Source organism: Marmota flaviventris, chromosome 2 (assembly GCF_047511675.1).
Source record: "Marmota flaviventris isolate mMarFla1 chromosome 2, mMarFla1.hap1, whole genome shotgun sequence".
NCBI lineage: Eukaryota > Metazoa > Chordata > Mammalia > Rodentia > Sciuridae > Marmota > Marmota flaviventris.
This window is the reverse complement of record NC_092499.1, coordinates 195560470-195577537: the sequence shown is the minus strand read 5'-3', so window position 1 is coordinate 195577537 and position 17068 is coordinate 195560470. Positions and strand designations below refer to the sequence as shown.

At 58.4% G+C, this 17068-nt stretch overlaps 1 protein-coding gene across 3 annotated transcripts in view; it reads right to left on the bottom strand.

Annotated features, from left to right (window-relative positions):
• Positions 1-17068, bottom strand: part of Nfatc2 (nuclear factor of activated T cells 2) — a 115753-nt gene that overhangs the window by 41451 nt on the left and 57234 nt on the right. For all 3 annotated transcript variants that reach the window (XM_027946364.2, XM_027946363.2, XM_027946365.2), the window contains exon 6: positions 6399-6539. In XM_027946364.2, the coding sequence (XP_027802165.1) occupies positions 6399-6539 (141 nt within the window). The remainder of the gene's footprint in view (positions 1-6398; positions 6540-17068) is intronic.

Sequence of the window (17068 nt, the reverse complement as noted above, 5' to 3'; positions counted from 1 at the left end):
CCCCGAAGCCAGGAGTCCCCCATCTCTGAGCCATTCTAATCTACATCGGAACCAACATATCCCCCCTCAGGCCCACGCAGAGCAAACTGAGCTCCCAAAGGCACAGAGAAGGCACCTGACACAGCCTGAGCACCTACTAACTGCCTGGCATCTTCATTTCCTTGAATTCTTTTATTGCTAAAACACCACTCTCCCCATTGTAGAGGTGGGAAACTGAGTCCTGAGGAGCTAGCATGTGGTTAATCCAAGCTTCAGGCCAAGTCTGCTCGGTGTTCAAAGTCCAGCCTGCTACCTGCCAATCCCACAACGGCTTCTGCACTAAGAATGACATCGGGTGGCGGAAACGCTCAGACCTGAGTTAATTCGAGAACTCATTTCTCTGCGGCCTCTTTCAAAGGGGTGGAGGAGGATGAACTGCAGGGTCCTTCTACTTGACAGTCTGATCTTATATGCAAGCAAAGGTTGGGCTTCTGAAAATGAGACCATCTTCTCTTGAGGGGCTTAGGAGCTGCAGGCTGGCCTCTGTCCCTGGGGGAACACTCCGTGCCCCAGCCAAGCTGTAAGCTGTGGGCCAAGCCCAGGGGGCTGTTGACACTCTGGTCGTGAGTCACGGGGGCAAAGGTCTGCAGCGCCTTAGTCATGCCCTGGCCCAGCCTGGAGCCTGACATTTCCCAGAGAGAACTCAACAGAGAGATTCCCATCCCGGGGCTATTATTCCAAAGACCACCCTAGTGACAGGAACCCAGGGAGAGAAACAGGTGGCAGGGGAGAGGTCCGCTGGAGCACGCCAACTCTCCTAGGAGACTGATGCGTGGAAAAACACTTACTTAGCAAAAAAAATTTTTAGAAATATATTTTAAGCACATGCATTTCTATTTATTAAACAAAGCTCCAAATACAACCTTTGGGAACCTCCAAGTCATAAAATGACTCATGTCAGGACACGATGACTCAGTGGGAAAGAGGGAATTCCGCCGCCCACGCCTCCTCTCCAAAAAATCAATTTGCCCTCTCGACAGGTGACGGGAGCTTCTGCCATCAGGCCGCTCCAAGAGAACAGGCCAGCAAAACAAAACTCCCTTCAAACAATCCGAGTCTCGAAGCTGAGTAATCCGCTGTCGGCCGGAGTCCAGCCTACGCCCCCGCGGGACACGCAGAGCCCAGAGCCGGGGAGCTCCTTGGCAGGGCCGGGCCTGCACAGAGGACTCACCAGGAGAAGCATTCCAGGCCCCTGTGTCATGCGGAGGAACCTTCCAAACACTGAGCCCGCCCGGGCGGGCAGGGTGCGAGCGCCATGGCAACCCGTTTCCGCTGCAACGTCACTTGTATTTTTGTGTCCTTAGATTTTTTCCTGTTTTGCAGTGTTTTGCTGGGACCCCCGACTCCCCCTGAGGCCCGGGGGTCAGGGTTCCCACTGAAGTCAGGAGCGGCCTGGCCTGGCCGGCGTGACCCGTGCCTGGAAGGTCATGCAATTTTCACCCCTCGGAGAAGGCAGCAGTGGCTTTCGGCCATCACCCAGAGTGGTCACGGGGAAGACGCTGATGGCTCCGTGGGCTGCTCAGACATGGCCAAGGACACCACGCCAGGGTTGAGGTCAAAGCTGCCTGGGGGTCCCCGGCTCTGCCAGCAGCTGTGGCCTGGCCTGCGTCCCCTGCTTGACCTCTCTTAGCCTCAGTTACCCCACCTGTAAAGTGGGGGAGACGCCCCCTGCCTGTCCCAGCTGGAGTGGCATCAAGAGAGATGTCACTGTCACTGAGCATCGTGAAGGAGCACCTGCTACGTGCAGGGACTGTTCTAGACACCGAGGGCAGAGCGCCAATTGCCAAGTCCCCGCTGTCCGGGGAGCAGAGGCTGGCACTAGAGGCTGGCACTAGAGGCTGGACAGCAAAGGAGCTGATGGGCCAGGGGACTGCAGTGGCAACCTTGGTGCCACGAGAGCCAGAGACGGGCAGGTGAACCCTGAGGACGGGTGGACGAGGCCTCGACCTGAGGCATAGGAGACCGCAGCTTTGTAAAGAAACAGTGGAGGAACGTCCTGGGAGCAACGCCAAAGCGCCCCCAGGAACCAGCACGGGCTGCGACGACAGAGCAGCAAGACGGGCATCACCCGGCGAGGCAGGGGCAAGGCCTGCAGCGGGCAAGGCCCAAAGAGCCAGAGAAGGGCCAGATCTCACAGGTCCACCTAAGTCAAGAAAATAATTAAAAATAGGAATAAAAACAACACGATAACTATTATTATCACTGCTGCTATAAATAAGATGCCATTTTCCAAAACACCGAGCGGGCTGGCCGCGGAGCCGTGCCCCCTCCCCCTGTTTTTCCACCTCCAGTGTCATCTTGCTGGAGTGGAAACTGCCGATCCCACTTTAGTTGACAGCTATAAAAAGAACATTGGAGCCCGTGGTGCCGATGACCTAGCGCTGGGCTAAGATTAGCCCCGAGGCTGTCACCTTTCCTTAATGCGAGAAACAGCTGGGGTTCCCCTTGGAAAACTCGGCTGTTCCACCCGCCCGCAGCGCCCTGCCGGCCAGCGTGGCCATGGAGATGGGCGCCGGGACGGGTTTTGGAAAGAAGAGATTGAGCAACAGGGATTCCCCCTGCGAGAGGCGGCCAGGCGGGGAGGGGGGGCGCCTGGGGTCAGGAGCAGGCCCAGCGGCCTGCAAGTCCAGCGGGCTGCTCTGCCGGAGCTGCTGGGGGCTGACGCCCACCCTGGGAAGCCACCCCTCCTCGGGGGCCCCCAGGTGACCCAGACGCCCTTGCTTGTGTCTTGTCCTCGACCCGGGAGCTGCATTCACCTGGGATCTCTAGAAGGCACAGAGGTTCCTCGACGCCAGCCAACCACAGAGTTCAAAGGCCTCTATCGTCACAAGATGGCTCCAGGGAACCGCTGCTATGGGGAAGCTGAGCTCTTCAGGCAAAGCAGCCTGGCCCTCGGCTTTCCCAGAGCAGGACAGCTCATGGTTCAGGCTGCCTAGAGCCAAAGGTCATCACTGCCACTGGCCAGCTGTGTGAACTTCACCAAGTTACTAGACTTGTCTGTGCGGAGGCTCAGACAGTGGAGGTCAGCAGCTTCCTGCGGAGGGCTGCCACGAAGAGTCAGAGTACTTAACACATGCAGAGTGCTTGGACCCAGGCTGGGCCCACCGTTCATTATTATTACTTCTTATTGTTTTTTAATGACTCTTGGTTCCATGAGGCGGACTCTTACTCATGTTTGTTCTTCTACAGCCAAAGTACAGTGATAATAATAATAAAAGCCAACACTTACTGAGCATTTTCACTGGGCCAAGCCCTGTGCAGACAGCCCACCCCGTATGGCCTCACCACTTCCCCTCACCTCCCAAGAGCAGTGAATCACTGGCATTTGACAAAAGAAGAAGGGCTGCCTCAGAGAGGTATGGCCACTTACCCACGGTGGCACAGCTACCAAATGCCGATCGGGGATTCAAACCTGGGCCATTAACCTCTGAGCCTGTACTAGTGACAGGTCCCAGCACCCTCCCCACGGTTGCCCAGCCCAGGCTAGTGCGGGAGCAGAATGTAGTGACCATATATGACATGGTCCTGAAGGACCACGGAGGACCATAAAAATGACAAGGGACATGGGGTGAGAACCCTGCACAGTAGCCACAGCTGCCCACTTCCAGAGGACTGTCCCACTTCACAGAGGGGAAAGTGAGGTCCCAGGAGGCCAAGTAGAGGACAAGGCTGCATATCACCCATGAGAGAGGCCCCCACCCCTCAGAGTGTCACCACGTGTCTCCCAGACACCCACAGGGCCTGACAAGGTGGCACTCACAGAGCCACAGGCCAGGGCCACCCACGGCTCTCGAGGGGCTGTGGGGTCCATCTTTCAACATGCAGCTTTGTCAGAGCTGAAACCAGCTTGGCACGTTCGTCCCACCTGGAGGTCATCTGGAGGTCAATGACTGGGACCCGAGGGTGAAGGTGGACCCTCACCTAACCCTAACCCTAACCACCCACCCACCCACCGGCCAGCCGGCCACGTAACACGTGTCGAACTGATGTCCTCAGGCAGCTCAAAGTCACTGCGCTCTGGGACTCTTGAGAGCACGCTGAGGCCCAGCTGCAGGGGACTTGGAAAGGGTCCACCTCACGCCCTTCCGCCCAGAGGCTCTGTCGACCTGGGCTTGTCCTCAGCCAGAAAGGGACTTAAAGGGATGTCCTTGCTGTCAAAGGCAGCAGGGCGGTTTCCTGGTGATGCAGAGGGATCTCGTCTGGAGAGGCAGGTCCTGCTCGGTCATTTACACTTCATGTCACTCTCCTGCCCAAGAGCCACCAGGACTGCCTGTTCCCTGACCGTACCTGGACCAAGCCAAGGCCATGTCTTCCTGGCGCTGGGAGACTTCCCATTCCGGCCTCTGCCTTTCTCCCTACCCCTCCCAATGTTACGCAGCCTCAATAAAAAAGGGAGGCCCACTGGCCCAGGAGAGGGAATGCAAAGCCACCGTCAAAAATCAGGTCCTCAGAGTCTTAAGTACCCGAATAAATGTCCATGATGCAAAAACTCAGGACTGAAACAGGAACATGAAAGACTTGCGATAAGCCCGGGACCCCTTGGGTGGCGGGTCAGGCCCACGCTCCCGTCAGCACCCAGTCTGCAGAACTGCCTGGGGCAGGTGTGCGGTGTCTGAGGGCAGGAACTGTGTGTGGCCTGGGGGGCGGGCACAGGCAGAGGTTTTAAGATGTCCGCCATTTGGAACTTTCCTCATCCCTGTTCCTCTCCTTGCCCCCAGTGACCTCTAAACCATACAGCAGTAGGTCTCAGCCAGGGGCAGTTTGCCCGTGGGGCACATTTGGCAATGTCTGGAGACGTTTTTGGTCATCACAACTTGGGCAAGTGCTACTGTCACCGAGCGGGGGCTGGGCAGGGGCTACCGGACACCCTCAGAGCAGAGGATGCCTGGCAGTAACTAGATGGCCTGCATTGTCTACGCCCGGGCACAGACACTGCACCCGCCACCTCCCGTCCTCCACCAACTCTTCTGTCACCGCCAACAGGCTTGCTGTTATTTGTATCCCCCAAGCGCTGTCCTGCCTCCCCGGGCTCCCTGATTTCCAGGGATTTTGCCGTTGCTGACCCTTCCCTGTCCCCTCCCTCCTGCCTTGAAAACTCCTCTGCCCAGGCAAATGACAAGTCCTCAGCCTGCTGTCTACACTCTCCCTTCCCCCGCTGGAGGCTGCCCTGGGAAGTCAAGTCTATTCCCAGGACTTTAACAGGGACCTCGAGGCCAACGGCCCCCACAGCAGTGGCCCCAGCCAGGTCTGCCGCGTTCATCAAGACCACGTGCCCGACCCCTGGGGGCCTCTCGCCTTTTCGGAGGCGGGACTGTGGCTGATCCAGGAAGGCCCAGGGCACAGCAACTCAACACTTCCATGTACAAAAGGGGACCCACAGCCCCGCCAGCCGCGTCTCCACCCAAACCACTTCTCCTGCGCAGCAAACCTCAGCTGGAGGGAGCAGCGCGCAAAGTCAGTCACCTCAGCGCCCAGAAGAGCAGCAGCCGAGTCTGCCCCTCGCCGAGCGTTTCCAGGGCGTCCATAAACAGAATGTGAGCTGCGCTCAGCAGGGGCATGCGGTGGGCACTGGATCCACACCGTTTTTTGAAAAAATTTTTTTAAAAGGGCATATCTGGGATGGCAAGAGACGATCGCGGACGCGGTGGAAGCTTCAGTTTGCAAATTTCTGGAAGAGAACTTAGCAATACGTACTTAAAGGCTTCAAAAGGACTCTGCTGCCAGGAGCCAACCTCAGTACACAAAACAGATGCCCACAGAGACGCAGGCCCCACAGGAACTACCCTCAAAGAGTAAGAATGACCACGGCACTACTTAAAGTAAAAACGTTGACTGGTCTAGGATAAGCCTGGTGCTGTGATGACCAGACACTTATCAATTCATTTAACCGTCATGACAACCTACGGGGGACAACTCCAGTCACGATCATCTACGTAGGAAGGAACCGAGGCACAAAAAGCTTGTGTAATCTCCCTGAGATCCCAGAGCAAACAAGCTGGCTTAGCCTGTACGAGAACCCAGGATCATTCAGGGCCACAGCACAACCAGCTCAGTCACCATGCTATTTGGCTTCTCTCCTTCAAATAGGAAAAAAGTTTTTAAAATTTTTCTATGTAAAAAAAAAATATATATATATATATATATATATTTTTTTTTTTCCTCCTTAAAGGGAAGAGTCAAAAGTGGGAACAACTTAGTATCCGTTCAATAGCAGGTTCAAACGTTTGGCCATCTGTGTAGCTGGGACTTGGTGGCTGCCCCATGGGTGAAGACCGCCAGTAAAGAGAGCCGGTGTGAGTCCCTCCGCCAGGCCCTGCTGCGGCGCAGGAGACAGAGGACAGGAGCCCCAAGCCACTGACCTGTGGTCTTCTCCGTGAACACGACCTTGGACTCGGCCGTGAAGTTCTGGCCCGTGAGGATCATCTGCTGGCCCCCATAGACCAGGCAGCTGTCGATGTCCTGTCTCTCCACCATGGGCAGCTCATGGGCGGACCGCTGGGCTGAGGGCAAGAGGAAAAGAGGTCACTGTGACAGGAGACAGCTGCTCGGGAGAGTCACACGATTCCACAGGACACGCTCTGCCCACCTCTGTCACCTGCGGTCATGCACATGTGGACTCCCACCCCTGACAACGGGGGCGTCTACAAACATCACGTTCTCCTGAAGGTGCCCGGGTGCCCGGAACCGCTTTCCTCCCCACAGCGAGGTTTTGTTTTTGTTTTCATGAATCCCAGGACCTGCCGACGCCTGCCCGCAGCAGGCCAGGGGAATAAGAAAGTGGCTACTTCCTAAGGGGCAGAAGGTCGCTGTCCTCTCCCCTGCATCTGTCAGAAACACCTGCTGGACGCTGGACGCGTTCCTGGAGGGTGGGTTTGTCTGTTCACTCTGGAACCCATCTGTGATTCCCACTGTCACCTCCAATGCACGCGCGTGCCCCACCACCTCACTTCCTAGGACTCCCCGATCACGCTGCTCCTGCATGCTTCCAGAACCTTCTCTGCACGGGGCATTCCATGCCCGTGTGCCTTCTGGCGCTCTCTTCCCCAGCGCTGGTGGCTCCCAGGGCTGCCTTAGCCCCCTGTTCTGAGGGGCTCCTTGGCCCCACGGGAAACCACAGCCCCCAGAGGGCCCCCTGGGGTTGGCCCTCCCCCTCCCCTGCACTCCGCTTTCCTGTGTGGCCTTCAGAGAACTTTCCTCTCTGATTCGTTTTGTGCCGCTCTCCTGGCTCATCTCTTTTCACCTCGTCCTCCACCAGGAGCCGGGGCTTCCCTTGGGCCCTGCTCTGCGTCTAAGCCAGAATCAGTGCCGGCTCCTGATGCAGGAGGCTGAGCTGGGGGGTGGGGGCACAGATGTGGGTGGAGGGTCCCCTCTGTGTCTCTCTCAGTGTGTTTAACAACAGCCGTTAGTGAGAGACGGGGGTGAGGACAGGCCTCTGCCAAGCACCAAATGAGACAGGACCCTGGGACGCCCACAGCGACCTGAGGAAGGGGACATTAAAATCACTCGCGCTTGACTGGGTAGAAACTAAAGCCGAGAGTCGGGTCACCCCGTGGCCAAGTGGTGTCTGGCGAGGCTCGGATCAGAACCCTCTTGAGCAGGCCTGACCAGCCCCAATCTCTCGGCCCCTTGGGCCACCACTGGTCCTTGCGGAAGGCCAGCTGCAGCAGACCATGAAGACAGTGGCCTCTGCTGCTCCCTGGGCAGGTGAGAAGCGGCCTCGGCCACATCAGAGCCCCACCTCTCTGCCCCTCCCCGGCTCAGCCTGGAGGCCTCCTTCCCCCGCCCCTTGGTGAGTCAGCCCCAGCTCTTGGCCTTCCTCCCAGAGCTAGAGCACTGGGCAGCAGGCCAGCCCCTTCCACGCCAGAGGCCTGCAGACCTCCCCATCCGGGAGCCTGGGCAGCAGCCGCGTGAGGCCCAAGGCCCAAGCTTAACCCTTCCCTCCTGGCCTGCGCAGGCTCGGGGCAGCCCAGCGGCCGAGAGCGTCCCTTTCCACCTGCCCCAGGCTACTGGGGCCACACTGATGGAGCAGCCAGGCCCCTGGCAACACTGCAGGGGTCTGTCCTGCGCAGCCAGACGGTTCCAGACACTGCCCCTGGGAAGCGCAGCCCAGCAACCCTCAACAGTCCCCTGTCCCTGGCTCCGTTTCTGAGTTCCCGGAGACCAGCCTGGCAGCGCTCTTGCAAGAGGTGCCCGCTCGCTCACGGATGCAGTAAAAGGCCTTTCAGCAGAAGCTGCTAATTCCTCCCACATGGCTGGTTATTAATCCTTTCTTTCAATATTGGAGTTCCGCGATGGCTCCTAATTGAGCTGCCACAGATGGAGATTTATTAGCAGTGAAACCGGCCGCTGCAGGCCCAGCCTGAAGATCTGCCTTTGATGATGCTGGGGGGCTGCAGGGGCCTGGGGCACGGGGCACTGGGCACGGGTGGGGAGGTGGCCAGAGCCACCCCTCCCATTTTACAGGTGGAAAACCTGAGTCATCGCTACTGGGCAAGCCCGCCAAGGGCTGCAGCCAGCCAGCCCGCCTGGCCGGGACTGGACGGGGCAAGCTGGGTGCTAGGCGGGAAGCTGGCCCGGAGGGACGCTCTGTGAATCACCGTCCTGCTGTGGGCACGCTCACCCACTTCCTGAGGCCACCTCACGGCTTCTCCTGCCAGCCGCACAGCCCCAAGCACTGCCCGGTGGCCGTGGTCGGGCAGCGTTCCCCCTCTGTGCTGAAGGGAACTTGTCCCTCCAACGAAAAGCTGGAGAGAGAAAAGGGAAAGCAAGAGGAGTCCAAGGGCCGCCGACACGCCTCGTCCAGCCCCGCGACTCAGACAGAGGCAGAGGCACGGCTTCAGGAGCCAGGCTACAAATGCAGGGCTCAGCCCTCCCTGCACCCAGGTCCGGGTCACAGGGAACCCCAGAGCAGCCCGCTCAGCCGGCAGCACATGGAGTGAGCCCGGAACGAGACGCTGGACACACAGGCCTGCTTCCGCTGGACCACCTGGGCCTCCGACGGCCAGCACTCAGGGCTTGGCCGTCCTCCGTTGAGGAGGTGGTTCTGGGCACGGCGGGGTATTTAGCAGCATCCTGGTTTCAGCCCACTAGATGCCCCGCCCCCCCCAGCTATGACAACCAAATGTGTCTGCAGACATGACTAGATGTCCCCTAGGGAGGAGGAAAGGGCACTACTGTCATCCCTGGTGGAGAGACAGTTCTAGAGATTCTAACTTAAATGGTCCGAGGGTAGGACCCCAGTGCAGACTGTATTTAAAAAAAAAAAAAAAAAAAGAAGATTAAAAGATAGTCCTGCTGGGCATAGTGTCACTCGCCTATCATCCCAGCAACCCAGAGGTAAGGCAGGAGGATCACATGTTTAATACCAGCCTGGGCAATTTAGTGAGGCTCTCTCTCAAAATAAAAAATAAAAAGGGTGGGGATGTGGCTCAGTGGCCAAGCACCCCTGGGTTCCATCTCCAGTACCCCTCCCCCCACTAAAAGACAATCCTGATGGTTCCAGTGGGCCACAGCCAGTGCAAGCAGAGCGGTAACAGCAGCAGGAGAGCACACACCTACACACTGACAGGGTTTCGAGTCTGGCATCTGCCACCCCCTGTTATTGGTCACTTCTCTGAGTCACAGGTGTCTCCTCAGTGACACCTGCTCTCAAGGGCCTGCTTCACGCAGTACAAGAGATCACATGTGTCAATATGTGGTCAGAACACGATGGGTAAACTATCTGCCATGGACCCAACTGCCCATGGATGGACAAATGGATAAACGGAGGGCGATCTCACCAGGTGGAATATACTCAGTCACGCCAAGGAGCCAAACACCAACACCTCGGACACCTTGTGCTAAGTGCGAGGAACCAGTCACAGAAGGACAGCTGTCGTACCTCCCCATTTATATAAAATGTCCAGCGGGCAAGCGCACAGGAGAGAGAGCAGACTGTGGAGACCAGGGGCTGGGAGGGATGGCAGTGACTGATAATAGGCACCGGGTTCCTTTTTATGGTGGTGACAATGTTCTAGAACTAGATAGCGCTGGTGGCTGCACCCTGCTGTGAATGAACCTGATGCCCCTGAATCGTACACTTTAAGGTGGTTACAATGTAACTTTTGCGTCACTTGTACTTGGACACAATAAAAGATCTGATTACCACAAAATCACCCAGCCCGTGCCTGGTGCCCAGCAACACCCAGGGAACTGCAGTCTGTTAACTATCTGGTGCCCTAAGTCCCTCCAGTGGGGATGGCGATGCTCCAGGCCACGTCTGCAGCCACCACTGCCCAAACTGCAGGTTCAACTCACAGCCCTGGGCTGGCCGTTACTGAGCCTGTGTGACCGTCCACGCGACCCCCGGGGCACCTGTTACCACTGTGGCTCTCGGTGGATTTTGTGCCTAATCCAGGTCCCCTGACCCCGGCTGCCACAGGCAGCAGAGTCACCAAGCTGGGACAAACTCTCAACAAAGCTGCAGAAGGCCAGCGGGCAGTGCCCAGACCTCTCAGGCAGGGGCCAGCCACGTGCAGCTTAACCATCTCTCCAGGCAAGTGACTCCACACATTTGTTTGGCGCCGAGTTCCATATTAAGAGGCCACCTGAGGACGGGGAACTCCTCGGGGCAGGTCCCCAGTCCTCAGAGAGTCCAGAGGCAAAGCAAACAAACCCAATGAGCCTCTAAAAGAGGAACTGGGGGGGGGGGAATGCAGCAGCCACATCACCATCTGATGCAACATCCGCCACCTGTGGCTGCTAATTGGACACCCAGGACCTCAGGGAGGGCTCTCAGGAAGCCACGCTCCAGGGGACCCCGCCGACGCCCATTCAGCTTGTCATTCATCTGGAGACTCCAACCATCCAAAGCCCCAGCGGGCAGTTTTCTGACCAAAGCCCGGGCCTGGGGTTACAGCCACCCTTGAGGGTGCGGCCTGGCCTGCGGGAACGGCCACCCCGGCCCCTGCTCCAGCCTCCAGGTGGCCCTGGTGAGGACTCCCAGGCTCTGCTGCTGCTCCAGCTTCTGGCCGTCATAAAGGGGCTCAGGGTCTTGTATTTTGTGAGTCCACGGGGGTCGCTGGCACAGGTGGCCGGGTGTCTACCTTCACTGGCAACAGCGCCACCCCGGGAGCAGCAGCAGCAGCCCGCGGAGGCGCCAGGGGAGAAACAGGACCCCGGGCCCGTGTGCAGCACATCCTGTCACAGGACTGGGTGGCCAGAATGACGGTCTACCCGAGAACCAGGAGGGAGGCGGGGGAGGCCGGCCCACCCAGAAAGCCAACCCTGCAGAGGGCAGTTCTGTTAACCCGGAGCAGTGACTGCCACCGAGGGGGCCCGGCTGCCAGGCACATCACAAACTTATATACACTCAGGCACGCCCGTCACCAGGCCATGTCACCTCTGCTGCTGCAGCCTGACGGCCGAGTCCCCAGCCCAGGCCAGCAACAACCTGGCGTTGGGACTTGGGGCAGGAGTGGGACTCTCCATGCCTCCACTTTCTCATCGTCAACGGGAACGAAGGTGCCACCGGCCCTCAGAGCTGTTCCCAACTGAACAAGCTCAGGCCCAGGAGTGAGGGCACCTTGCTGGGCCTGTTAGCTGCTGGGACCTCAAAGCAGGACTTGCATCCCATTCAGGAGTCAGGGACACTGAGCGTCCCGGAGAGGGGACATGCCCTAGAGCACCCGGCTCAGTGAAGCAGGGCTCTGGACCCAGACTGTGGGATTCCGGTGCCCTGAAAACCCCTGGAGCAAGGCCCTGCGGGAAGGCCACCCACTGGCGCAGGCCGGGAGCAGCCTCGGCCCTCCCAGTGGTCATTATCTGCCCAGGCACTGGCCGCCAAGCTCCGCGGCTGTGAGACCTCCTCGTCGCTGCCTCAGGTCCCTGTCCTTGGCCACAAGCCTGGCTTGACGTGGCCTGCTTGGCCAGGACACAGTGCGGACTCAGGCCTCGCCCTGCGGGGCTGCGAGTGGGGCCCACAGATAGCCCTGCTGGCCGTTCCCCAGGTCTTCCCCAGAGGGCCCCAGTTCTCCCTTAGCGTGGGCTCAGCTCTGCAAGGGGCTGTGGACACTCACAGAGCAGGAACGGGCAGTGCAGGCCATGGGGCCACTCCTCGCGGCTCACTTCCTCCTGGGAAGGGGGGCCACGATACCCACCCAGGGACGGCTGGCTGCCTCTCCTCCTCCGTCTCCATGGCCCCCACTGCAGAGCTGCAGGTATCTTCCCTCCTGATCGGATCATTATTCTACCATTTCAACAGGCACCGCCCTGTAGAATGTTCCAGACACCTCCACAGGACAGGACCCTCCCCGAGGCTCACAAACTCATCTAACCAACAAGCTCTCTTCCCACAGAGGGACGGGGCAGCCTGGACCGAGAACAGAGCCTGGGCTTCAACCCCAGCCCCGCCCCCTCCTGTGAGCCGGGTCGAGCCGGTCCCCCGTCCTTCCTGAAGCTCAGCCGGGTGTGCTCCACTCTGTGCCCTGGTCCCTGGTTGCGCCCACACTCAGTCACCACCGCTCCACGCAGTGCTGAGCGGATGAACGGCAGGAGCTGAAGGTTGGGCCTCCTGGGGCCTGGCATGGGTGGACGCGACTGGACAAGTGTATCTATGGGACCCTGAGGGCGCTCCCGGGGTAGTCCCGCCATCCCTGCTCCCACAGAACTGGCCTAGGGAAGGGCCAGTGGAGCAGCAGACCCATCAGCAGACAAGCCGCCCAAACTTTCCTCGGATCTCCTGGGCAGCGAGCTCCCCGGCCTGGAGACCCGCTGGGCTCCCTGGGCGGCTGGCCCCCTCCCCTGCAGCCACCACGAACCTCCTCCCTGGCCAACATGTGCCCAGTGCCCAAACTGCATCCAAGGTCCGTCCACAGGCACACGCCTTCAAGGGACCTCCAGTGCCCTGGGGCAGGAGGGGTCCACAGGGGGCCGGAGCTGCCCGACGATGTACATGAAATGACTCCACACCTGTGCTTCTGGCCCCCAGTAAGCTGTCTGTCGCTGTGACCTAGCTCAGCCCTGCTGCCCGGAGTCAGCAGACGCAGACGCTCAGCTACCCGGCCCACGGGCGGGACGTAGCGTGACAAGCTACATCTAGCTTCTCCCTGCTTCACCTCCCACCCAGAAAGGGGGCACAGGAGCCAGGTTCACAGAGCTCTTGTGCCGATGGCTCCCTCTCCTTCACCTCACCCCCTCCCCGGCCCTCTCACCCCCTTTCCTCAGACCTTTACGTATCGGCACCTGCTGTGTCCAGGCCCTGTGCCAAGTGAGCTGCAAACCAGAGTCACGTCATGGAGCCAAGGCTTCCCATTTTGCTTAGAATAAAACCCCAAGTCCCCAGCGTGGTCTCGCCCCCCACCTCCGTCCACTGTAGTGTCCTGGGTGCTTTGTGTTCCCAGGGCTGTCCATGCCACAGGGCCTCTGCACTTTCTGGACCCTGCACCTGGACCACACTCCCCCTCACCTGCGTCCAGGTTAACCCGCCACCTCTTCCGAGGGCCGCCTCAGGTCTGCCAGACTCGTGCTGCCGCTCCCCACCCAGCCCCCAGCCCACGGTCCCTGTCATTTCCCATGACTCTGAGTTCAGTTTCAGGTGTCGTCTTTGCTTCCTTACTGCCCGTTTCCCACTAGATCGTGACCTCCGTGGACGCAGGGACATTGTCGTGTTCTCTGCTGTGTCCCTGGTGCCTACGACAGTGTCTACTGTACAAATCTCCTTCAAGCAGCAAGAATGAGTTCTAGGAAAGCCTACAGCAAGGCTGCCTTCCACCATCTCCCAAGCAGCACCTGGGGGAGTGGCGAGGGGCAGTATGGGAAAGGGTGGGGGCCAGAAAGCGCCCGGGCCTTACTTCCCTGGGGACAGAGCAGAGCCTGGCCCTGACCCCCGGCATCCACAGGAACCACTCTGCAATGGACCCCATCGCCGATCAGCAAAGCCAGAACCAAACGCTCCTAGAGGAAAATGTAAGAGGCCACCTCTGCCCCCTTCAGATGGGCACCGATCCCTAGAGAAAGGAGAAGGACCAACGAGGCTTCCTCAGGATAACGTGCTGATGCTCTTGAAGGACATCGCTCGGAAAGATCAAAGGTGCAGGTGGAAGATAAGCCCAAGACCCGATTCTGACCAAGGGGTCCCAGCTAGGGCCGGTTAAAAACTGCCACACAGTATGAGACAAATACGAGGAACCCAACGAGCAAAAGAGGGCACAGAGAGAGACGAGGAGCCCCACGAGTAGGATCCAGAATTAGTCATCAGGAAAAGCAAACAAAAACCACCGAGATCCCATTTCACTCTAGAACAGATGACACCAAACGCTGGTAAGGAGTGTGATGCTTGAAAGACCACCTCTCGTCCTCTGGCCGCCCCTGGTTGTCCACCCAGGAGAGCTAAAGCCCCCGCCCACAGAAGGCCCTGAGAAGGAACACTGGAACTGCCTTGTTCATTATCCACAAGCCCTGGGGACAAACCAAAGGTCATCAGTGGCACAAACAATTGCTCTATTCCTCCAGTCCTGCCCAGCAATGAGTAAGAACAAACCACTGACCCAGGCCACAGCACCATGGTCTCCAAACACAACGCTGAGCACAGGCAACAGGACCCAGAAGGGTGTCCACCATACAGGCCAATCCCACCAAGTTCCAGGAGCCCCAGCCACTGTGGCTGCCTTTCCCTGTGGGGCCGAGGGGAGGTGCTGGCCAAAGGGACAGCAGTGAAGGAGGTTCTGGTTCTGGGGCTGTGAACAGTGGCCACTCAAAATTGGCAAAAATCATCCGCTGGATGCTTACAACCTATGCAATCTACAGTATCTTGATTATTCCTCAGTCAAAAAAGATAAGTGGGAGGGGGAGACAAAATCCACCTTCTCCCCACCCACCCCTCCCTCCGCCCTCCTGTAAAGTGAGTGGAGAGAATTTACGTCCTGTGCTGGGGCCAGCAGGGTTTGGTTTAAAATTGCTTTAGGTGTTTTCTGAAATGCAATGTACAGAGAGGCCCATGTGCAGGGCAGAACTGCGGTGAGTCATGGCTGGAGAGGTTCCGGAAGGTTCTCATGGGATGGGGAGTCTGAGCGTGTGGACATCCCTCCCTGTCTCATGGCTGCTCTTCCTCCCCACCAGGCAACACACAGAGCTTGCCTTCCTCTCATCTCCTCGATATTCCGGAGGCTTCTCTGTGCGCCAGGCCCTGCAAACACCTGGCCCAGCCCTTATGTGGGGAGACTACTGAGTAACCTGGGTTGTCGAGCACAAGAGGGACCCAAGCCCATGGGTCAGGACACTTCCCCATGCGGGGCTGCCTGACCATGCCCTCGATAAGGGACTGAAGGCTGGAGGGGAGGGCTCTGGGTCAGCAGTTCTCAACTTGGCCCTACATGAGACTTATCAGGGGACCCCTGAAAGCCTCCATGTCCAGGCTGCACCCCACAGACAGAATCAGGGTCTCCAGGGTGGGCCCCTGGCACCAGTAGTTTTATACATATCTGTAAGGTGAATATAAAACACGATCACAATAGGTATGACTCACAGAGATGTTGACGGGTAGAGATGCTGCAGGTACAGATGTCTCACAGGTGATTCTAAGGTACAGACAAGGTTGAGGACCTGTGTCCTGGGTAGAGGTGACAGCCAGGAGTCAGCAGAGAAAGACCCCAGTGCCTGAGATCTGAGGAGGGGACGGAGGGGAGTCGAGAAACGTGCCCAGGAGAGGGGGCAGCTGGAGTGTCCCCGCCCAAGCCTCACGTCCATCGGACAACTTACATGGAAACAGGGTCCTTGCAGACATTATCAGGGCAAAGATGGATAGGAAACCATCCAGCATCGGGGTGGGCCTGAATCCAGTGACAGTGTCCCGGAAAGGACACAGAGGAAACCAGGAGAAGGCGAGGCACACCAAGGAGCACCGCTGGCCCTGCAGCGGGTGGCGGGGGGGGGCTGCCTGGGACACCTCCCTTGGGGACCTGTGGCCCTCAACTTCAGGCCTCTGGGCCCAGGACAGAGTAAACGCCTCATGTTTAAGCGGCCAGCGGCGGCTGCCCAGGAAGCCTGGGAAACGGATACGGGGAGGCAGGGCCTGCTGGGCCAACAGAGCAGGAGCCGAAGCTGGGACCACCGAGGGCCAGGGAAAGGGCCTGGGCACAGGCGGCAGGAGGCTGAGCTGGCCAGGAGGGCCACAGGAGGGAGGCTTGCTGTGGGAGGACACCAGCGGCTCCCTGACTTCTGCCCCTGAGAGGTGGGGGTGGGGCGGCGCTCAGAGGATGGAAGCCTGCGAGGTGCCACCGTCTGGGAGGAGGGGGTAGCTCCCCAGCAACACTGCAGACCAGGTGCAAGGCGGGGCTGGACCTCGGGCGGGCTGGGGTGGGAGCTAAGAGAAGGAAACCGCACTCTCCACAACCAGACCTTTTCCCCCCCGAGCCTGGCTCCAGTAGCTGGTTCGTGTTTCTTCTCGAATCTGAGAACTCGCCCTCGTTTCCCGAGAGGGCACACAAAAGGCAACTTCCAAGTCGACAAGTCAACCTTGCAAGTAAGTGCCGGCCCACTCCGTTTCCTACCAAGTCATCCTCTCTAACAGGCACACACCGAGTCAACTGGCCAGTGATGACCTATTGCACACCTACTGTGCCAGCACGTCACTCACACACTGTCACTGGACACTGATTGTATCCCTACAGATTACAGCAATCCGGTCAGTCATAAGCATTTATGGAACTACCAGACACTGGGCCAGGAACACAGAACCAAGAAGCAAAGAAAAATGGCCAAGATTCTGGGTGAGAGGGACAGTGGCCAAGAGGTAGCCCAGGGTGGCATGACAAGAAAGGGTGGAGTTATGAGAAAACTCAAAGCAGCAGGTATTTCACAGAACTAGAAAGTTGGAGATTAGGCTTTGCCACCTACAGAGTGAAAATGGGTGAATCACTTTACCAAGAAAGTCTCAGTTTCCTTATCCGTCAGAACAAGGCGGGTGAATCTAGTGCTTTTTAAAAAGAAAAGAAAAGAAAGCACATTTTCAAGCTTCAGACAATTTCCTAAGGCCCCGGTGACCTTGTAGGAG